This window comes from Aedes aegypti, chromosome 2 (genome assembly GCF_002204515.2).
Source record: "Aedes aegypti strain LVP_AGWG chromosome 2, AaegL5.0 Primary Assembly, whole genome shotgun sequence".
Taxonomy (NCBI): Eukaryota; Metazoa; Arthropoda; class Insecta; order Diptera; family Culicidae; genus Aedes; species Aedes aegypti.
Window position 1 is genome coordinate 375,924,988 of NC_035108.1, and position 24,791 is coordinate 375,949,778.

General features: G+C 38.5%; 1 protein-coding gene across 11 annotated transcripts in view; it reads left to right on the top strand.

The window, feature by feature from the left end:
* Nucleotides 1–24,791, top strand: part of LOC5572460 (solute carrier organic anion transporter family member 4A1) — a 95,276-nt gene that overhangs the window by 65,867 nt on the left and 4,618 nt on the right. For all 11 annotated transcript variants that reach the window (XM_001660356.2, XM_021846777.1, XM_021846780.1 and 8 more), the window contains 2 exons: nt 1,996–2,098; nt 15,533–15,900. In XM_001660356.2, the coding sequence (XP_001660406.2) occupies nt 1,996–2,098; nt 15,533–15,900 (471 nt within the window). The remainder of the gene's footprint in view (nt 1–1,995; nt 2,099–15,532; nt 15,901–24,791) is intronic.

A 24,791-nucleotide genomic window follows, 5' to 3' on the forward strand; every position in this document is an offset into this window, starting at 1 on the left:
ATTTAGTCCTCTCTTTGGTGGGTGCATATCTAAAACAAACGATTCATAAGTGCAGCAAAAGTATGGGGATTGGACCTTTGCTTGTCATAAATAGTTAGCTATTATGATATGAATTTAAGGTATTTTTTTCAAAACCGTTCGCGAAAGAATGGTATGATATTGATACAGTCGCCTCTCCACATCTCGATATCGAAGGGACCATCGAGATAGGGAGAGATCGAGGCATAGAACAAATTTTTAATGAGTACTAGATTGAAAATCACTCCGTTACCAAGTAAATTGAAAACAAACAGACGTCATTTCGTCTTCGCAAAGTGTTTTGAATCCCTAAAATCAAGTCTAGTAACCTTTGATAATGGGCATATCGACATACGGAGAGAAAATCGGGAACGAAAATCACATCGAGATAGGGAGGTATCGAGATATGGAGAGTGAAAATGTATGCAGCATGAAGGGACCGAAAAAATCATCGACATAGGGAGAGATATCGAGATGTAGAACATCGAGATGTGGAGAGTCGACTGTAATACAATTTCTACCGAATTACCAAAGCAAACATTTCTGGCTGGACTCATACATTAATCACTGCACTTTATCGGCATGCTTACAACTTCCCTAAAGTTGTAAAGGCAAAGGCTCCATAGAAGTCCTTTCGTTTTTTACATGCATGCTTTGGATTGAAATTTATGTGGCGAATAACAACCTTCAAGGGCGTAGCTATGTATTGCGTCAGGATGGGAAAACCGCTAAAGTTCATATTTTTTATATCTTCGCAGTCTATATTCTTTTTGGAAGGTTTTCTAAATGAATGCATGGTAAGTAGGCATTACTATAAAAAAATATGCTATTGTTTTTTATGTTTAAAATGGGCAAATTGCAACTTATTCCAGATTATTTGTTTAATAAAGGGTCCACTTAATGTTTTCGACCATTTTCGAAAGAAAAAAAAAATCTTAAATGAAGATTCTGACCTTGCTAGAGGAAGACCTGTATTTTTTATAGTACAGGATGTTGGAGAAAGGTAAGTAAAGGAAAGGAAAGGAAAAGAAAGGAAAGGAAAGGAAAGGAAAGGAAAGGAAAGGAAAGGAAAGGAAAGGAAAGGAAAGGAAAGGAAAGGAAAGGAAAGGAAAGGAAAGGAAAGGAAAGGAAAGGAAAGGAAAGGAAAGGAAAGGAAAGGAAAGGAAAGGAAAGGAAAGGAAAGGAAAGGAAAGGAAAGGAAAGGAAAGGAAAGGAAAGGAAAGGAAAGGAAAGGAAAGGAAAGGAAAGGAAAGGAAAGGAAAGGAAAGGAAAGGAAAGGAAAGGAAAGGAAAGGAAAGGAAAGGAAAGGAAAGGAAAGGAAAGGAAAGGAAAGGAAAGGAAAGGAAAGGAAAGGAAAGGAATGAAAAAAAGTAATCAATTTCTGGAAGATTCCTGAAGGAATTCTTATATGATTCTATTGGGAACTTCTGATGCTATCTAGGAAAGCAAAGAAAAGGAAAGGAGAAAGGAAAGGAGAAAGGAAAGGAGAAAGGAAAGGAGAATGGAAAGGAAATGAAACGGAAGGAAAGGAAAAGAATGAAAAAAAGTAATCAATTTCAGAAAGATTCCTGAAGAAATTCTTATAAGATTCTGTAGGGAATCTCTGGCACTATCTAGGAAACAAGAATACTTCAGCTTTTTTTTTCAAATTTACTGTGAATTATCTCCTGATGCAATGATTTCATGAACATGAATTGTGGAGACAATCATGAGCAAATCCACTATAAAATATATTTTTGTGTGAAAGCAGATGATTTTGATATGAAAACCCACCACTCTAACCCCTGGCTATACCTTTGTAAACCATTTGACATTTTTAGCTATACACGGTAACTAACATAGACTGAATACCAGTACGGTTGGTTTAGCCTATCTTCTTCGTCCCTAACATATGGGTTGCTTAGCATCCGCCCACCTCCCCGGATCATAGTCTACGGTTTTAATAAAGCCAAATTTTCCTGCCAATTTTATCCACAGGCATCTACTACACGATGGCCGTCGTTGGTCCAGCTGCCGGTTACGTTATTGGTGGCCAACTGCTGCTCTTCTACACCGACATGTTCGTGGTGGATTCCTCAACGTAAGTACCATCCAACCGCTGCTGGAAGCTTTCTAGTAGAGGCAGACTGTGTGCCAGCTTGCTAAAAAGGCATTGAATTATTCAAAACCACATTGCAATCCATCTCACCCCCGTCTCTGCGTAAATTTCACACAATATCAAGCCGAGCCGAAAACCGACGACACTGACTGATCTGTTTATAAACCATTTTCCGCATTGTTGACATTCATTCACACCTCTCTCTATTGCCTTCCCCTGTGGACCTGAAACGCATTACACTCACTTAGGAGCAAGTGTAAACGTAATGTTTCATGGGCTGATAATATTTGCATTCCCAGACGCACGAACACACGGCTCATCTAATATTAATAAATTCAAATTGCGTGAAAATATCTTCGGGATGTAACCATTAATCGAGTGTGACGAAGACGACGACAACGACGACAACGACGACAACGAAGATGCCAACGATGTGAGCTACCTTGCATCTCTGGGGCTGTTGCTTCCCGAGGCAATTTGGGACGGAATTGTTCCAATCCTTTCAACAAAAGAATGGGAGGAGGCGTAGGGTGTCCCATAATTTCACAATGTTGGAAAATTGGGGGGCTCAACCTCCTACCATTTGGATGTTATCATGTTTCAATCAATGTTTTGTACAGGGAAACTGACGTTTAGAAGTTGTCTAGTTGATATGTTTGCAAATAGTCCAATTTTAAACAAAACAAATATTTAGAGTTTAACAAAATAACGTGATATTTTATTTCATTATTTTTTGTAGATCCCTCGAGGTTTTAAAAAAATCATTCACAGTATGTTTATACTTTTTTATATCCGATAATTATGTGATTTTTAAGTACATACTTGTTTTAAATCATCGAAAAAAGAGATAAATTTTAGCGCTAGTAAACTTTTCCTCCTATATCTATTACATCCAACCCGGGAGCATCATGACAGCTCCCATACATTGTCAGTGTACCGAAAAATTTTGGTCCGTGGTACTGTCAAACTCAATGAAATCATGGAGTGTGCTCGAAATAGGGCGCAAATTAAAATTATGCTAAATGGACATATTTTTTTTTTATTTATGTTTAGCATTTGTAATATCATTATACATCAGTGATCACCAAACTGAAAAGGTTTTGTGCGGTCCTCGGGAAGATTTTGTACGACCCACGAGTCGGTTTTGAATAGTGGTGTGATGTGGTTCGCACAAAGACATGCTGAAAGTTGCTTACAGTAACCGATCCTTTGCTTTCGAAATTATGTTTTGACCGCTTGGTAATTCAAAAGATGTCAAATTTGTCTGCGTTTCTCCATGTTGGGGATTGTAAAATATTACGTAACGCAACAGGGAGAGCCCGACCAACCTGTCTTCATAATTCTTTATAGATATTTGACCAACGATGGCGATCGCTAACGGTTCAAAACGAATCTATATCGATCGCTATCGAAAATCACTGACTGGTTGACCGGGAGGAAGGGGGTCTTTCGTAGTGTTATGGTCCATACAAAAAAAAATTCCATAGATAATCTGTTACTTGGCAAATGTAGGGGGCTTAAAATTTGTCATGTTATATTTCAATAATTCCTTTGACATATATAATGATTTATGTCACACTTTTTTTTATTTATGGAAGGGATTTTCTTTTGCAGAAGTGCAGTGAAGTGTTAAAGTTCAATTAGTAGTTTTCTTTTCTTAATAATTTAACAGCTTGAAAATCAATTTTATGTACCGTCGGACGGGGCTACTTTTGATTCCAGGGGCTACTTTGGACACTTACCTTTTGTATTTTTTAGCAGCGTAAATATTAATCTGAGCAGTTTTATGTCTTCAGCACTTTTATTAACCAATGTATGCTCTACCACTAGGCATGATTTTTTCTTGGAACAACATCAACAATAACAGGATAAACAAGAAAACATTTCAAAAAAGCCCGAATAAATATTCACAAGGTATAAAACATTGGCTATACAAACATTGTTTGAATTTTATCCATGTCGTGGAAACTTATTGGGAGCATCACAAAACTATCGAATCGTCATGTTTCATCAATATCTTGTGATTTGTTTTGCTTAAAATTGTTGTTTTAGTGAAATAATTGATCAAAGGTCTTATTTTTGCAACTTTTATTTTATTATAATGTTTTGGTTTGCGTATTTTACAACATGAAAAAAATAAAATAAATGTTCGTTAAAGTGAATAGACATAAAACACACATATTTCAATACGTACCAATACCAAATTTACAACATAATCCCTAAAAAACTATTTTTCGTCATGTTTTACATGAATTTGTAGTACAGAGGAGTTGCATCTTTCAAGTGCTTAAATTAAACTATTCTTAAGCCAGCTCTTAACTGCTAAGAAGCTAAAAGCATATTACAAAAGCAAACTTACTTCTTCACGATCTTGCAAAACTTTACTTCATAGATTGCGTTTTTAATGAAAATTACATACTTGTAGTAAATTAGTTACCGGTATTAATGTGATCCTTCTACATATCGTTCATATAACAGTAAGAATAGAAAAAAAAGAGTTTTTGTACATGACTCATTTATCATTGCAGTACCTAGTAGTTACGTCGTTCGTTTATGTCAACTTGAAAATCGAGTATTCGTAACTGATAGTTCCATTTAAGAGGAAGTTGAAAATTTAAGTTTCATACTTCAAACTGAGAATAGTGAATGGCATGTTTCGTTGAAATTTGTTATATATGTGTAATTGATTCTAGCTTTGCGATTTTCTACATTAAGTTTATCAATGAAAAACGTTCAATAACATCACAGCGGACGACAATCTATTGAATCAGTTTGAAAGTTATAAGAAAAAATCATTTCATTAGCAAATTGTGAAAATGTCCAAAGTAGCCCCTTTTTTGTCTTTAAGGACACACTTTTTTCGCTATTCAAGTATTTTTTTTTATTTCTTGATGGATTTGCCTCATATTTTGCACATTTGGTACGTACATATACAACTTAAAGATAGGCAAAAATTATCAATTTCTATCCATAATTTCAAGAGTTACAAATCAAAGTTAAAGAATTTGGAAATAATGTCGAAAGAAGCCCCGTTTGACGGTAGTTCATTTTCAGCCTTTTACTCGCAGCACATTTATCTTTGTGGATTTGAACACTTTTTTCTCATACTCACCACCAAATGTCTAAGCTTCAATCAGATAAGCTTATTGGATGAACTATCAAGCTTTTTACGAGCGCTAATATCACCAATAATTTGCTCACTTTTTTGTAAGCTGCTGTGCCAAAACTTTTGGACCGAGTGAATTAAGAACAACGTCGATGGAATGGACTCAAGCCAAACGTCAAACTGATGGATCCCTACCAGAAAGTAACTAACTTTTGACGGCCATTACCGCTCTTGAAAAGTTCATGCAATGGATTTATTCACGATCATCTTTTCTTGTCGATTTTTTTTCTTTTCCATAACATAAAATTACTACTACATTTACATAAAATTACTTCCGCATCAATAGACTAATCCATTGGTGTACTAAAATCACTCGATCTGAAAATTGTGACGCTTGAGGTCCAGAACACGTCAGGAGCATACGGAAGCGTGCCCCGCTCAAGTGTCATAATTCTCAGACCGAGTGAATTTAGTACACCGGTGGATTAGACCATATCCAGTAAATGAATGTTCAACGGATGAACAATGCGTGGGTGAATATGCAACGAAATCGTTATTTTTTGTAAACATCGGCCGCTGTAAAGGTTTTCTTCTAGCTGGAAGTTGCAGTGTGACATAATCGTAAATTAGTTCATACACACTTAAACGGAATCGCCGAGAATCCAGCAGCTCAGTTATAATTTGACGATTTTTGGTAAAACCTTTACCGAGATCTCGGTAAACGTTTACCGAATCTCGGTAACGTTCACCGAAATCTCGACAACAAATTTGGGCCGAAGTCTCTGCAAAATAAGTACCGAGATTCGGCATTGAAAATTACCGAATTCTCAGCTGTTGGGTTCTCGGCAAAACATTTTACTGAGGTCGGTGAAATAATTTAAGTGTGTAGGCCTATTTTATTGAAACGTAGAAATCTGCTGGTGAGTATGAGAAAAAAGTGTAAAATCGCGCATTTTCACTTTTGGATCTAATTCGATCCCATTGAAACCCATACATATATATATATATTTTTATTTAATACGGGCCGCGCCTTCTTTTGAGGGCGTCAAAGTTACCACCAAAATTAGTTTTGTGAATATCTAATCGCGCCCGATAACTTTACTCCGTTAAGCGATAAAACATGTTCGCCGAAAATAAATGTACTATTATCACTGTATGAAACGGCATTCCCAGCTAAACTAAGCACTATTGCGAATCTTTATTTAAATCCGCAGACTGTCCAACAAGTTGCGCGCCGGTGGCCCATGCGCCGAGTTGTGCGCCAGCCAAAAAGTAAATAAAGAAATGTCAAAATATCTCGCCGAGGAAGTGAATCACTTTTAGGGCTCGAGTCCTAAACTGGAGAGCGATCATAATTGTTTTATCGATATTGCGGCGCTCATTTTAAATCCACATCCAGCGGCGGCGGTAACGCGCAGAAGATATGCGCGCATTTCAAACGCAACGTCAAAACTCAAGAAGGCTTGGATTTTTTCGTTCTTCAAGGACGCAAATGTTTCAAATTTGCTAAATCTGAAACATTTGGTGATTTTCATTATCACTGCGACGGTATATCGACATTTTCATATAATCGCATTACGTGGATTTATCTTGCAGAGCACAATACAAAACATATGGAGTAAAATTGTTCGTACCTTTTTACGTTCAAGTTGCAATCGTTTTGACCGACCCACAACTCGGCTTATAATCGATCGGCGCGCAGCTTATTTGGTGGTCAGCGGTTTTGAGAAAAGATTCGCAAAGTGCCCAACTAGTACCAGACCATGGCGCGTAACATTCGAAGTAAAGAGGAAGTTATCGAAATTCTAAAAATTCTCGTGAAGCTCAATAACAAGTCATTAAATCTTTTCACCGAACGAATTGATGCGCGTTTAATTCATTTGGTGTCAAAACTTGGTGCTTTCATTAAGTTTATTTTCATTGCACGAAGGAAAAATCAGATTCGCCCTTATTTCATTTCATTCCATTCGTTGTTTTGCACCCGTCAACAACGAAACAAATTTCCGATCTCCCATAGTGAAAAATCGTGCCGGCAGCGGTGGATGACCCCATTGTTTACGCTGCAAGTAGGTACGTAAAAATTGCATTATCTGTCACTTCGCGGGGGGGTTGATTACATCATATCCGTAATTTTATGCGTGTTAGAGTTCTTCAACATTTACTGAGTTTAAAAATGTATTTTTTGCTGACCATACATCCCGACGCATCGCACTGTGAAGCTTGTCATGATTTTGGGTGGTCCATATTGATAAACTCCTGGTATGATTTTATGCTTCGTAGAGATGGTTTCTATAATTTGGGACAATCGCAAAAAAATAGCGTATGAGTTTCAAGTTTCTATGTTTGCCCAACCTTTCTGAGCTGAAAATTACTCCAACCAAAAAAAAAAAGTTGGACGTTTTAGACTATAAACACAGGCATGCCTCAGTATGCGGCAGCAAGGTTGATTTTCAGCAAGTGAAAATCACTACCATAACAGTTTTGAGTGTAGCCGTTAATAAAACTTTATAAATATTTGATTTCCGTTAGAAATGTGTTCCTTTAGGAAAATGAATGAAAGATTTGTTTAGTGGAAGTGTTGTGAACGCAATATGAAATCCAAAATACAAATGTTTGCTGCAGAATTACAATGGATAAGGTAAACACCTACTATTTACAAGTGTAGTTGTGAGAGGCAATGAAATGCGGCATAAGATCGGAGATTTTTTTTTTGAGATTATAAATCTAATGTATATTGTCGCTAAATTGAAAATGCTGTATCTGAAAGTGTTGAATAAATATTGACATACCACATGAAGCATTTTTCTTCATATAAATTATCCATATAATCAGGCGATGAGCAGTTATATTTCATCGATGCTGCAAATACCAATACTATAATAACAATATGTTGATGATTTTAGAAGAAGCCATTTTGAGATGACGTACCAAATGCCTTAATTATTTAGTGGACAGCTCCTTAACGAAGTGTTAACCACGAACATAGATAATGTATTTCAATTTAGATATTCCTAAAACAATAATGCATTCAAAATTTTGTTAAAGTTAGAAGAACATTGAAAACAGGAGAAATAGTAGAGCATTTAAAATAAAATCAAGAAATGTCTTCAAAATTTCTCGAGGAATTCCTCGGGGATTCTTAAAAGGAATTATTGCAAAAGTTTTCAGGGAATTCATGGAATCTTCGTAATAAGAAGTTCTTTTACTTCTTTTTGGCATAACTATCCCATTAGGACTGAGTCTACTTCTCAGCACAGCTCAGTGTTCTAAGTGCATTTCCACAGTAATTAACTGAGAGCTTCTTTTGACAATTGCTATTTTTGCAATCGAACAGGGAATGTGTACCGGTATTTGCCATGTACCAGATATTTGCCACCCCGGATTATATACCGATTTACTAAATATATGGTTGCCAGTTGTTTAGTGTTCGCTAAATTGCTTTAAGATGATACGGAAACATTTCTAGAGACCTAAAAATTTGCTCATTAAATAATAGAAAAATACAATTTCCTTTAAAATGTTTGCTCCTTTGCACCTTGTTTCGCCATGGTTTTCCTGATTCGCCACCCTCCATAAGAATTCATCGTAGGGGGCGAATTCAGGAACAGAAATAAAAAGGATTAATACAAAAACAAAGTTTCTGATTAGTTTTTATATATTGTCTGCTGAGCATGGATTGAAAGCTTTCGTTTCTTATTGACAGAAATCAAAGGTCTTTTGATTTATGTATAAACAATATTTTTCCTTAGAGTAGCCAAAACTGGTACACCTCCCCTACCGTGTGACAGGCGTAATGATACGCTATGGTCAGGGAAGTCAAGGGAATTTCCATTACGATAAGATCCTAGACCAAGAATAGGGAAATGAACCCTGACCCCTTCATCATGGCTTTGCATTGTAGCCGCGGAAACTATTGCAGGACTATCTGAATATGAAAATCCTATCAGTTCCTATCAGAAATATTTCAAGAAATCTCTTCTTCCTGCCAAAAACTGTAAAAATCTTTGAAAGAGTCTCTAGATAAATTTTAGAACATTTTTTTTTAAATTTATTGTGAGCATTGCTTGAAGTATCATTGAAAGTCTTAGGTTGAATCCAAAACAATCTGTGGAAGAATGTAGTAATTCTCAAAGCATTGTAAAGTTATATTCTTGAAGAAATACTAGAAATCTCTGGAGTGATTCTCGAAAGATTTTTTTATATTTTAGAAATGAACGTTAATTATATTCATAAACAAATCTCTTTAAGTAAACTCTTGAAGAGAGTGTTCTTGAGGGCATTTTTGAAAAAAAGGAACACAGGGGAGTAATGCATCCTTCTAAACAATTGGTGTAATTTTTTGTCAATTTCACATTACCCAGTAAAATTTTTCCACCAAACAAATCATTTTCGACCTTTTGTTCTTTCGACCTTTTGTCCTTTCGACCTTTTGTCTTTCGACATTTTATCTTTCGACCTGTTGTCCATAAACCCAAATTTCATATGATTCTCCAGTACAGATCATATATCCTGACAGATCATATATCGATCCAGAATAGCATGGAATGAAATCGCAGTAACTTAGCCTAAACTTGCTATCTTCTGGCTAAAGAGACTGTAAACAAAGATACGAAATTTTCCAATAAACTGCTATTTCTATCGAGCAGAAAAACTATCAAATATTTTTTACGCGCGCTGAAAACGGCTCAAACAAAAAGGTTATCATCCACGAAAATTTTGCTTCTTCTGAAGCATTTCTCAAAACACGAGTGTCGGCTGCAATGTTCATGTCTTGCATAAAGTATGCATTACTCATTACATTGGTTTTTCACACAATTAGTCAATTTTGCATTTGTTACCCAAACCTGTGTAAACTCATCACATGAAACCTGCGAGCCACTTTTTGCGAAAGATTCAAGATTTTTCATAGATTTAACATAGATTTGGCATAGTTGCTGGCTGATTTGACACTAAATGGAGATCATATTTCGTCTCTTTGTATTTTAGTCTCTTCACTTCTGACGGTGGACTTCGAAGAATAACAAACCAAATATCGCTGTATAGAAATGCATTCATATTCGTAAATAATCACCTCACCATCATGTGTTAATTAGTGGTCTAGTAGTGTGGCATCGGATTCTAGATTCAGAGATCAGGTGTTCGAGACATGGTTGTTTGTTTTTATTTTCATCGAGAATATGGCGTATATGGCCTCCACTTTGGTATGTATACAGGGTGTTATATAAGTTCAAATACCGTCAAACGGGGCTTCTTTTGGCATTATTTCCACGTTCTTCAACTTTGAGGATTTGTTAGCTCTGAGAATAATGGATAGATTTCGATAATTTTTGTATATATATAAGTTGAATATGTATGTAACCAATGTGCAAAATATGAGGCAAATCCACAAAGAAATAAAAAAGTTGATTGAATAGCGAAAAAAAATGTGTTCTTCAGGACAAAATCGGGGCTACTTTAGACACTTTTAGAAATTAATAAGAGTTGATAATAATTTTTCAGCATAAATTTCAAACTGATTGCGTTCATTGTGATGTTTTCGACTGTTTTCTGTAATAAATATAATTTAGAAAATTGTAAAGCTCGGAAAAACATATTTAAAAATACTTTTCAGACAACCATGCTATTCATAATTTTAAGTTTGCATGATTTTTCAACAGTGCAATCCATGAAGCTATGAGAATAATGATTCACAAGATCATAACTAATAAAAAGATTGCTTTTGTTAGCCGCATTTTGGTTCTCAATAGTTTTGAGATGGCGTAAGAGTAGTTTATTTGTAGCAGTTCAAGAATGCTATTGCTTTGTACAGCAGATTCAGGTAATATATGACCAAAAAATATTTTTTCAATGATTATGTTGTGTGTTTACTATTTGTAAAAATTGAATTTTATATGTTTTATAATTATTCACTTTTCTTAATCCTTCGTTTATTTTTTATTGTGTTGTAAAATAAAGAAACTATCATTTTATAATAAAACAATAGTCGTAAAATTTAGACATTTGATCATTTATTTTGATAAAACAACAATTTTTAACATATAACTATCACAAATATCTTTAAAACATTTTTTTAAACGATTTGATAGTTTTGTGAAGTTCCCAACAACCTTCTACTATATGTGTAAAATTCAAACAATGTTTACATAACAAATGTTTTGCAGCTTGTGAATATTTGTTTGGACTTTCTTGATATATTTTCTTGTTTATCCTGTTATTGTTGATGCTGTTCCAAAAATATTCATGCCTGATTGTAGAGCACATATTGGTAAATAAAAGTGCTGAAAACACAAAATGGCTCAGATTAATATCTATGCTGGAAAGAAACCAAAAACGTGAGTGTCCAAAGTAGCCCCCGGAATCAAAAGTAGCCCCGTCTGACGGTACATCGTTGTGTAGGTGCGTAACCAACGTGCATGATGTTGACTTGCTGTGAAGTTGTTCGTGAGAGATGAGTCACTCAGTAACATATTCCGGCGGTTCCGGGGAGAAACGGAATTTCATTTATGCCACCATCCATCGGTACTGGGTGACGGGCTCGACGAAGAACCGTGTGAGATCCGGGCGATCCGCTGCTGACCTAGATGTGTCGATCGGGACTGCTCGCAACATCATAACGAAGGACGTGGGATAGAAGCCGAACAAGGAACGCAAGGTTCACGGAGTAACGGAAGCTACAACAAAAAAAAAAGGCTGGACAGAGCCAAACTTATACTTTCGCGGCACGCTGGTCAGATGTTAGTGTTTTCTGACGAGAATCTCTTTGTCTTGCGACCTCCGCACAATGTCCAAAATGATCCAAAATATCCGGTGGTTCTAAAGTGCTGTGACGGTGATGGAGGAAGCCCCTACTAGTGTTTATCGAGAAAAACGTGATTTTCACGTTTATAAGCGTTTACGCATCGTATTATAAGACCGAGGTTCTGGAGAATGTTGTGCCTCCGCCATTCCGGGACTTCTACGAGAAGGATCATTACGTCTTTCAACAGGAAAATGCACCGGCACAAACGACGAATATCATCAAGAGAATTTGACTAATTTTCTCGATAAGACATTGTGGCCTCCCAGCTCCTGGATTTACGGCGTGTACGAACAAGCAGAGTGAGCACAAGTGAGCACTATGAACCAATTTAAGAAGCTTATTTCCAAGATCTGGGACGAGATGCTGATTGACCAGGTGCTTGCCGCGTGCGGTTCTTTTGAAAAACGTTTCAAGTTTGTCATAAAGCACAAAAGAGGAGGGGATGCTCCCAGCTAATGTGCCCTAAAGGTTCTCAATAAATATTGCTTCAATAGAAATTAACTTAGAAAAGAAAATTTTGTATTTTCATTTCTTAATACATTTTTAAAGTGTAAGGTAAAATGATTGTTGAAGAAATTGTTACAGAACACCAGAAAACTAATCCAAATGAGTCAATCGATTCCTTGAAGTATTCAAAGTATAATTCTTGAAGAAACACTTGACCAATTTCTTCAAAGATTTCTAGATTAATTCCCAGAGAAATTCTCAGAAGTATTCTTCAGGGCATGCAATGAGAAATCACTGAAGAATTTCAATGAAAAGTCTTGAAATAAAACATTGAATTTCCATCTGAAAACTTCCTGGACGAATGCCTGACGAAATCTTGAAACACCCTTGGGCATCTTGAACAATGATAAAAAAATTCCAGAAAGAATCCAAAGAGAATGAATGTAATAATAAATAGTCCTATATGAATCTAGAGAATTTCGTTGCATAAAAATGGTTGGTTAAAAATGGTTATACTTAAATGTGGTAAAATCTAGCATAAATATTTATTTCTGGTGAATTCTTCGAAAAATTCGAATGAAAATCCTTAGAAAACATTCAGTAGAATCACTAGAAATTTTTTGTTGTTTTCCCATGTTGAACACCTAGAGGATTTCTAGGAGAAATGTGGGGAACAATTTCCACAGAACCGTTTGGTTTAAAACCACACGTATGTTTTGGGATTGTCCCAAAAATTAAAATGAGACATTTCAGAATCTAATTTCAAAATTGAACCAAAATTGAGATTTTCCACCTTAAGTATTCGGGGATTGTAAACGAATTCTTGTTACTTGAAAAGTTCTTGTAGAAATTCCTAGAAAAGTGAAGAGATGTGACGAACTTTTAAGATTTGAAGGAACATTTTTCGAAGCAATCCTCATGAAAATTCAGAGAAAAAAAAATACTGGAATTCATTTTAAGAATCTCCGGAAAAATCATGGAATAATCTTAAAGTGATCAATCATTACAATTATTAACAATAATTAATTTTTGGGCAGCACTTTAAAAATCACTGAGCGGTAATTCTTTTATACATATGTGAGGCAGTTCATAAAAAAAACATTTGTGAAATCCATGAAGGAAAACACTTAAAAAAAGTTCCTGGACATAAAACTGGTGAAATTCTTGGAAATATTCCTGGTCAAATGCCTGGAGAATATCCTGTTCGAACAATTGATCAATTTCTTGAAAAAAATTCTGAAGGAATTCTTAGAAAAAGTCCTGAAGGATTTCTTGGAAAATCTGATGAAATTTCTCGAGAAGAATGCCTAGAAGAATCTCTGGAGAAATTTTTAGAATTTTATTTGTTTTTATTTTCCATAAAAGAATTACTGGATGTATCCCGATGCTGATCGGCGTACGGTGGCCTCTACTCCAAACGTTATTTCTCAGAGTTCTTCCATACACAAATTTGATAGTAATTGAAATATTCTTCGATATCGTTTTGTTTTTGGTAAGCCCCCACGTTTTCTGATAATGTGATATATTGAGACACCCTACTAAAGAGAAAGGATCACACTAAATCGCAGTGGCGTATAACGACGTACATTGCCTGCGGTAACATTTGCAGCATAATATTGAAAATGATTCAATAAGGGGTTTCCCTTTTCGTTTGTTGCTATTTTCTACCGCCATCCATCGCTTGCTTTCTCTGTGGAGTTGAGCCGAACGGGTATTGTGTTACAATGCCACAAGCCAAGCAGCAAACCACGTTGATGAATATGATGAGTAATAGCAAGATGCGAGAATGGTGCAAACCGGATGACTAGAAAAGGCTTTCAGCGCTTGACTTCTGCTCCGACATTAGAACAGGCCGTTGCCGAAGAAAGATACATACAAGTTTATGAAGTTGGTTGGGAGTCATTTTTTTCTCAAAGTGAAGGATAATATTTTTGAGTTAACATTGCACGAAAAGATTTGTATACATGACCAGTATTTTCATATGCAGCTGCAGTGGTTTAAAGTTTTTGTCTTATTACAAGAATATTGGGTTTGATCTGTGGATTTGGCTTTTTCTTCTGAGGTATTTGAAGCAATCTGTTAAAAAATAACTGACAGCATTCAATATTGATTGTATTGATTATTGGTTGTGTGCGATGCAACAAGTAGGTTTTATTCCAAAACCCAATGGAAATGTGCAATTAAGAAATCAGAGAATTGAAATTTAAAAAATAATCATTGTTTATAAATCTTTGAGCTGCTTTGAGGAATACCTATAAGTGAATGAAACCTATTTACTTTTTTTCACGACCCCTCTCCAATTCCAATATTTTGTTTTTATTATTTATCGGTAGCATTATTGCCCAAGTCCGCTATTATGGGCCATGATGATCCCCCATTCAACTATTCCGAACACCCTTGCGCTTTTTTTTTTACGACGTGAATGAATATGCGGAAATACCCCAACATGTAATCCGTTTGTAATCCTGTATGGGAAAGTGGATTTCGATGAATGGACTTCATTGTGGAGCGCGTTTGTTTGCCTTACGGTCGAAGGGAATCACCTCCAAAGGACCAACCAGTCAGTGGCGCGAATTGGTCAATTGTCGTTGGTTCCATTGCATGCAAATGTTTCCATTCCAGGTATGACTTTGCTGTATTTTTTATCGCTTCGAGAGAGCAAATTTTAAACTCGCAGGAATCCTCGCAATTCCCAACCAAGCTCGACGAAACAAACAAACAACCAACTCGCCAGGAATTCCGTCAAAACAGCTTTTGTCCACGGAGAACGTTGCTACAGTGACGCACAGTTCTCTGCCTCTGGTTCCATAAATTGCCATTTACAAGGATTCATCTCATCTGCACACAACAATACCTGCACTTTACAGTAGGGTGGCCCATGATGAACGAACTGTAAAAATCGCAAGTTGCACATCCCAAGTATCAAACTTTCACTGAAGATTTGGAGAGTCAAAATGAATAAATTTCAGTTCGATATGTTTCATATAAAAATGGACCACCTTACTGTACAATGTCCACCTGTTCAACTATTCCATTTATTAACCCCTCTCTCATTCTCTTCCAGCTTGGGACTAACGCCACACAGCAAGGTGTGGGTCGGTGCCTGGTGGATTGGGTTCGTTTTTATGGCTGCCTTCTGTCTGCTGCTGGCGATACCGATACTGGCCTACCCCCGAGCCTTGCCCGGTTCGGAAAAGTTGGAAAAAGTCTCCGAAGCGCACCGGGGTGACACCGACAAACAGAAGCAACCGTTTACCAAAATCAAGGAAATCCCCAAAGCGCTTGCGGTGCTGCTCAAGAATCCCACGTTCTTCTTTTTGAATCTGGCCGGCGCTTCCGAGGGACTGGTGATATCGGGATTTGCGGTGTTTCTGCCGAAGCTGATCGAAAATCAGTTTAGTGTGACGGCGGTGTGGTCGGCGCTGCTAATGGGTAGGTACCCAATTATGTTCTTGTCGATTACAGTAGGAAACCTACAGTTCAAAATAAGCAAATATTTGATTGTTGTGTTCGACTTTGAAGAAATGAAATAGATCAACACCAAATGAAATCATACATTTTGATTATGATACGATTCGTCAATGTGTGTTGTGTTTATTATTATAAAAAAAAATGTGTTTATTATTATATATAAATTTGTTTTCAATAATACTGAATTACATTCACAGTCAGTCGTTACAAGTTTCGATGAAATACAAAAAATAAATAACGATGATATAGATAAACAATTGGTAAGTGTACCTATACGAAAGCTAAAAAAAGCAAAATGGATTCGATAAGTATTTTCGATGTACGAAAGCATTTTATACATGGTTTGTTAGAAAAATATAATGTGCAAACGAAAAATATTTTTTGTTTGAGTTTCCAAATAAATGCCGGGCACTCATGTTTGTAAAAAAATGCATCATAATAAAGTTTTTGGAGAGTTCTTGGAAATCAGGCTTCTCCTAAACATCTTACAATAAAATATTAATAAATATTTGAAGATTTCGCCAAGATTATACAGTGGATCTTGTATAAAATTGACACCATTGTCAAGGATGTTCTCATCAGATCTAATATTTACTTCTCATAGAAAGTATATTGTAATAACCTTTGAATGATTCATACTTAAATACCAGTTTATGTGGAAAATTTTGAGAATATAGCAGCAAAAGTGATATTTCGCATAGTTTCAGCACCACCAACTTTTGCACATCGATAACGAGTGTTCAATAAAATAAGGGAAACAATTTTTATTTTTTTCAACGGATTCAGTATTCTTTTGTAGGAAACATAATGTTTATTAAAAAAAAACGTCAATGTATATTGGAGCAGGAGCCCTGATCAGCCGTATAGTCACCCCACAGTTGTGGATCAGCTAAGGGTCGTTTCTCAGAACAAAACATGATTAAAAATGAAAATATGGAACACCTGAAAATTTGCGGTTATATACGAGGAAGTGCCATTTTCTATAGAAATTGCAAACGTTGTCTATCCTACAGAAATGGATCTGTGGGAGAGGAGGATCCTTATTATGGATCAAATCGACTCACATCACAGTCGGTTCTCCTATTAGACATATGGTTGGGGGCGTTATAGGAATCCACGTTATGGGAGACCCAGGGCTTATGGGATTTCATCAGTTTGGGGATGTTGTTGAATATCTCGTAGTCGTTAAAATATAGCACTGTATGTACTGTCTTCGGCGGAGTTTCAGCACTTAGTACGATCTACCTTTAGGAGTTGAGGATTATTCTTTAGTTGAGAACTTGGCCTGACTCGCACTATATGAACCTTGAGGGATAGGAATGCAAACTTTGTAACACTTGTCTTCGGAAGAATTGTTTAGTACCACCAGGCGGCGCTAGTTTGCATGAAATTTATGTAGCCTGACCACTTAGAAAGATGGCGTCTTCGGTAAAATTGTTGAGTAGTACAAGGGCCAATATTATTTGGGCGAAAAGTTTCTAGATTTTGCCACCAGGTGGCGCTAGTAAGCATGAAAATTTTGTTTTGCTGATACAGTGTCGGACATATAAAATGCACCAAAGCCGTTTTTCCATACAAAATGGTCAACTTCAGATAGCTATAACTCCGTCGTTTCTCACCAGATTCTTTTCATTTTTTCTGTGACGAACTACAAATTTCTTCAATTTTCGAAAACTATTGTAAAAGTTGTGTAAAAACTATGGATTCAAAAGTTACATATAAGTTGAATTTTGACATAATGCACCAAGACCCAAATTGATGTAGCATCAAAACTGCGCATCGTAACATCTTGATGTCTTCAGCGCATTTGTTCATTGAGTGATAAGAACCAAATCCGCTGAAGACACCGAAAGGATACGACGCATAGTTTGTCTGATACATCACTTTTCGTAATGGAAATTTCCTTGACTTCCCTGGGCATAGAGTATCATCGTACCTGCCACACGATATACGAATGCGAAAATGACAACTTTGACAAAGAAAGCTCTCAGTTAAAAATTGTGGAAGTGCTCATGAGAACGCAATTTAGTTGTTATGCTCTTGGGAAAATTCTTCTTCCGCTCCACACTCAGGGATGCCAGGATCCGTAAACTGTACTCACGGGCACGTTTTCGTCTCGAAAGTGGTCTACCGTAAACTTTTTCCCATGATGACCATGCGTTTCGTAAATCCATACAACACGCTCGGGGAGCAAAAGAAACATGCCACCCATTTTTAGGGAGTCCAGAGATCAATAGTCCATTTTACGAAACAGCAACACTGATGATATTGCTGTTACTTTCACACGTTACGACACTGCCTCCTGTCAAAACTTCATTCATAAAATAAGCGATCAGCAGTTCAAAAACGTCTCGTACTATTCTCTAGTAGAGAAAAAAAAATTACGCTCTTTACTTTAATTACAGAAAGGTATTGAAATAATTTTCCTTTTATGCTGAACACCCGTTATTTGTTATTTTTTGGAGAAGTTTTAACACCTTGATTTATTCAATAATATAAATTGATGGATAAGGCATTTTGCATAAGAATGTTTCCCATAGAGACGTGTTGCATAATGGACATTTCTCGTCTAACTTATGACCTCGCCTTTAAAGCCATTTGTGTAGTTCTTTGTTTCTGTGCATTTGAATGATTTACACGTTATTTAACAACGGCATGGTGAAGAACAGATCACTCTCTCTCTGCCAGTGGTGTTGGTATAGATGCTTATTGATTCATTCGTTCAGAAATGACGAGCTACACATGGTGTTACCAATGGGTTTTAGGGCGTTATCCGAGATTATGCAAGATTTGACATAATGAGAAAAGTATGATTTCTTTCTTGGCGCGGTAAATGGCTGGGCATGGCGTACCATTGGTACCTCGCGTACCTGCAGGAATAAAATAGACCCCTTTGTGCGGTCCTTAGCCTCTTGCCCAGCAACTCCTATCCCTACCTCCTCGTGGTACTGGCCGGGGTACGAGTAACCTTGGGGAAGATCGGGTAACCAACCCCCGGTGGGAACTTTGGTCGTATGCTGACAGGGAAGGGGGGGTTTGCTTTTGCAAACCTGGAGCGTCTGTACTCCACGTTAGGAGCGGCTCACAAAAGCGTCTGTTTCCCATGTCAGGGGCGGCTGATCATCGTCCGAGTGCCAGAGAAGGACTCTAAGCTAAACTGCGCACTATGGCCCTCCGAACATTTAGGGGGAATGGTCCTCCGGAAATCTAGGGGGTTGGTGTCAGGCCCTGCAAGCCAACCGTAAAAACACATCAGCACAGGAACGTCAACGAGAGAATACGGACCGGAACAATCGGCAAAGACCACAGCGACGAAAATGGACTAGCGATTGGAAACTCGGTACGTGGAACTGCAAATCTCTCAACTTCATTGGAAATACTCGCATACTCTCCGATGTACTGAAGACCCGCGGTTTCGACATCGTAGCGCTGCAGGAGGTGTGCTGGACAGGAGCATTGGTGCGAACGTTTAGAGGTAATCATACCATCTACCAGAGCTGCGGCAACACACGCGAGCTGGGAACAGCTTTCATAGTGATGGGTGATATGCAAAGGCGCGTGATCGGGTGGTGGCCGATCAATGAACGAATGTGCAAGTTAAGAATCAAAGGCCGATTCTTTAACTTCAGCATAATCAACGTGCATAGCCCACACTCCGGAAGCACTGATGATGACAAGGACGCATTTTACGCGCAGCTCGAACGCGAGTACGACCGCTGCCCAAGCCACGACGTCAAGATCATCATAGGAGATTTGAACGCTCAGGTTGGCCAGGAGGAGGAGTTCAGACCGACGATTGGAAAGTTCAGCGCCCACCGGCTGACGAACGAGAACGGCCTACGACTGATAGATTTTGCCGCCTCCAAGAACATGGCCATTCGTAGCACCTATTTCCAGCACAGCCTCCCGTATCGGTACACCTGGAGATCACCTCAGCAGACAGAATCGCAAATCGACCACGTTTTGATCGATGGACGGCACTTCTCCGACATAACCGACGTCAGAACCTATCGTGGCGCTAACATTGACTCCGACCACTACCTGGTGATGGTGAAACTGCGCCCAAAACTATCCGTCATCAACAATGTACGGTACCGACGCCCGCCCCGGTACAATCTCGAGCGGCTGAAACAACCGGATGTCGCCAATGCGTACGCGCAGCATCTTGAGGCAGCGTTGCCGGATGAGGGCGAGCTCGATAGAGCCCCTCTTGAGGACTGCTGGAGGACAGTCAAAGCAGCCATTAACGACGCTGCCGAAAACGTTGTCGGATATGTGGAACGGAGCTCAAGAAACGATTGGTTCGACGAGGAGTGCCAGGAGGTTTTAGAGGAGAAGAATGCAGCGCGGGCTGCAATGCTGCAGCATGGTACGCGGCAAAACGTGGAACGATACAGACTGAAGCGGAAACAGCAAACCCGCCTATTCTGGGACAAAAAGCGCCGCCTGGAAGAGGTGGAATGCCAAGAGATGGAGTTGCTGTACCGTTCTCAAGAAACGCGGAAGTTGTATCAGAAGCTCAACACATCCCGCAAAGGCTTCGTGCCATGAGCTGAGATGTGCCGGGATAAGGATGGGAGCATCTTGACGGACGGACGCGAGGTGATCGAAAGGTGGAAGCAGCACTACGATGAACACCTGAATGGCGCAGAGAACACAGGCACAGAAGGTCAGGACAGCAAAGGCGATGGCTACGTCAGCACAGCGGACAGCGGAAATCAACCAGCTCCCACGATGGGGGAAGTTAAGGATGCCATTCAACAGCTCAAGAACAACAAAGCCGCTGGCAAGGATGGTATCGGAGCCGAACTCATCAAGATGGGCCCGGACAGGTTGGCCGCTTGTCTGCATCGGCTGATAGTCAGAATCTGGGAAACGGAACAGCTACCGGAGGAGTGGAAGCAAGGCGTTATATGCCCTATCTACAAAAAGGGCGACAAACTGGAGTGTGAAAATTATCGTGCAATCACCATCCTAAACGCCGCCTATAAAGTGCTATCCCAGATTCTCTTCCGTCGTCTATCACCTATAGCAAACGAGTTCGTGGGAAGTTATCAAGCAGGTTTCATCGACGGCCGCTCGACAACGGACCAGATCTTTTCCGTGCGGCAAATCCTCCAGAAATGCCGTGAGTACCAGGTCCCTACGCACCATTTGTTCATCGATTTCAAGGCGGCATACGATAGTATCGACCGCATAGAGCTATGGAAAATCATGGACGAGAACAGCTTTCCCGGGAAGCTCACAAGATCGATCAGAGCAACGATGGACGGTGTGCAAAACTGCGTGAAGATCTCTGACGAACACTCCAGTTCGTTCGAGTCTCGGCGGGGACTACGACAGGGTGACGGACTTTCGTGCCTGTTGTTCAATATTGCGCTTGAAGGTGTCATGCGGAGAGCCGGACTTAACAGTCGAGGCACGATTTTCACGAGATCCGGACAATTTGTTTGCTTCGCGGACGACATGGATATTATTGGGAGAAAATTTGAAACGGTGGCAGATTTGTTCACCCGCCTGAAACGCGAAGCAACAAGAGTCGGGCTAATGGTGAATGCGTCGAAAACAAAGTACATGCTGGTTGGCGGAACTGAGCACGACAGGGCCCGCCTAGGAAGCAGTGTTACGATAGACGGGGATACCTTCGAGGTGGTGGACGAGTTCGTCAACCTCGGATCCTTGTTGACGGCTGACAACAATGTTAGTCGGGAAATACGAAGGCGCATCATCAGCGGAAGTCGTGCCTACTATGGGCTCCAGAAGAAACTGCGGTCAAGAAAGATTCACCCCCGCACCAAATGCACGATGTACAAAACGCTCATAAGACCGGTAGTCCTCTATGGGCATGAGGCGTGGACTATGCTCGAGGAGGACTTGCAAGCTCTTGGGGTTTTCGAACGCCGAGTGCTAAGGACGATCTTCGGCGGCGTGCAGGAGAACGGCGTGTGGTGGCGAAGGATGAACCACGAGCTCGCTCAACTCTACGGCGAACCCAGTATCGTGAAGGTAGCTAAAGCTGGAAGGATACGCTGGGCAGGGCATGTTGCAAGAATGCCGGACAACAACCCTGTAAAGATGGTGTTCGCCACGAATCCGGTCGGAACAAGAAGGCGTGGGGCGCAGCGAGCTAGGTGGATTGACCAGGTACACCAGGACCTGGAGAGCGTGGGTCACAGTCGAGGATGGAGAGAAGCGGTCATGAACCGAGGGAATTGGCGAAATATTGTTGGCGAGGCTTTATCAAGATAATTGATGTAAAGCCAAATAAGTAAGTAAGTATGATTTCTTTATAATGCTAAAACAGCGTTATGTGAAACGTCCGTTATGCCAAACGTCCGTATGTAAAAAGTCCTTATGCGAAATGTATTTACGCTAAAAGAACCACCATCACAACAATTTATTACTTCATAACTTTTTGTCAAAAACATTGACATGATCAACCCTAATCTCTATCGTTGGAAACATTGAAAGCTTTGTTTATATGATGAATAGCGGAAGCTATTGTTTTAGAAGAAAAACACGAAAAATATGCTGTATGAGCCAAATTTAATTCACCTAAAATAAAAATCTAAAATAATTGCAAGGTAGCACAAAAACATAGTCCAGTAATATATTGAAAAAAAATTTAAAATACAGCTAACATAACGATAATGAAATATTTTTTAAATGTATGAAACTTTTATGCATAAAAATGATGCTAATTGGGCATTCTTTTTACAAGTCGCAGCGAGATGGACAGAATCGAATACAAACACTGCGGATTGGATTGGAGATATGTGAGCATTTCTGAATCAATCCTTGCAATATAATTTGAAAAAAACTCCATGACAATCCGAAGATAAATGCACGTAAAGAATCCTGAAGGATTTTTTTTAGGTATTGTTAGACGATTCTCGAAGAAGTTGTTTGACGAATAGAGTATCTTCGACTTGTTACGCGATGTACACATGTGACTATGGCCAATCGGCAAAGAATATTCTCAGTTTGGAAGTGCTCATGAGAACACGAAGCTGAACATTCTCTGTCCTTGTTGAAACGATACGAAGATGTAGGAAAAAATCTTAGTTTGAACATTCCGAATCCCAAACTCATAGAGAAGCACTCATACAATTCCCATGCATCTCAGAAGCAATTCCTAAAAGGTGGTTCAGAGGAATTTCAATAAGATGCTACGAAAGATTTAATACGATACCTTTCTGGAAAAGCCCTTGCAAACAAAATCTCTGAAAATAGGAAACATTTCTAGAAAAATTCTTGTAAGAAAATCTGAAGCAGTTCTTGACAAAATCAATGAAGGATTACTTGAAGAAATCTCTGCAGGGAAACTTTCGAGAATTGTAAAAAGTTTTGGAAGGTTTCATTTGAGATAAATTGCCGATAGAATCCATGAAAAAATGTTTGTTCCGGAAAAATTACTGCAAGAATCTCTAAAGAAATGTTGGTCGAAACTTTTGCACAAATCTCAAGGAAGCCAAAACAAGTCCCTGGAAAACCCGATACAGAATTATTCGAAAAATTCTTGAAGTGACCAGTGACTTGGAGGAATCCTAAGAAGACTCCTCAGTTCCGAAAAAAAGCATTTTCAAGAAAACTTAGTTGGAGCAATGGAGGAATACTTGCAAAAAATCTTGAAATAGCATCTGTAGAAATTAACACAGTGATCTAAAAAATATAATGAAATCTAGAAGGAAAAACGATAAGGAAAACTGAAGAGAAAAAATCCTCAAAGGAATTTCTTCGTTGAAATCCTGAAGGAATGCGAAAAGATATTTCCAAAAAACTCATATTCCAAACACTTAAGGCCGAGAGTGACCTCAAATGCATCTGATAGGCCTAAATTTGCTTATATTTGTAAACATTATAATGTCTTTGCTTAGTCTTACTGTTAGCTGTTGGGTGTGCTTATAAAAATGTTCATTTAAACCTGATTAGTTGGTTGGTTTGACTTTATTAACGAGATTTTTAGCCCTGGGCTAGTTCATCTCGGGACCAACGGCTTTACTTCCCTTCCGAAGGAAGTCGTCATTATAACTTTTTACGTCATAAGTGACTATGTCGGGGATGGGATTCGATCCCAGGTCCTCGGCGTGAGAGGCGAGTGTTCTAACCACTACACCAGGTCCGTCCCCAAAACCTGATTAGTATTGTTTCAACGCAAAAGTATGGAGCAACATTTGGATTCGAATGCCGATCACTGTGTTCATTCTTTCTCATATTCCGAACACCTTGATTCAAATTCCGAACAGCATGAATAAATCATATTCAAATGGTTAATTTCCCAAATAAAATCATTTGAACTAGTTTTACTGACCTTGAACTAGAGAACCATCACTACTCCCGAGGTATAGAATAGATTTAAATACGTTAAAATTGGTTTGCAATTGAGTGCCATTTCCAGGTACCGTTTTGACTCATATTCCGAGCACTTAAGGTCAACAGTAACTTCAAATGCATCTGATAGGCATAAATTAGCTGATATTTGTGAAAATTTTAATTTCTTCACAAACCTCAACCGTTACCTGTTCGATGTGTCGATAGAAATGTTTATTAAAACTTGTTTAGTATTGTTTTCACATAAAAGTATGCAACATCATTTTGATTCAAATGCCGAACACTGTGTTCAATATGTCTCATATTCCGAACAGCATGAATAAATCGTATTCAATGAATAATTTCGCAAACAAATTTATCTGAACTAGAGATCGAGACCGCTAGAACTAGCTCGTCGCTACTCCCGAGGTATAAAATATATTTGAAGACGTTAAAATTGTCATTGACTGCCATTTCTTTGTAATTTCATGACATATTTCAGCGAAATATTTCAACCTAGTCGCCATACAAAAACGGAGTGT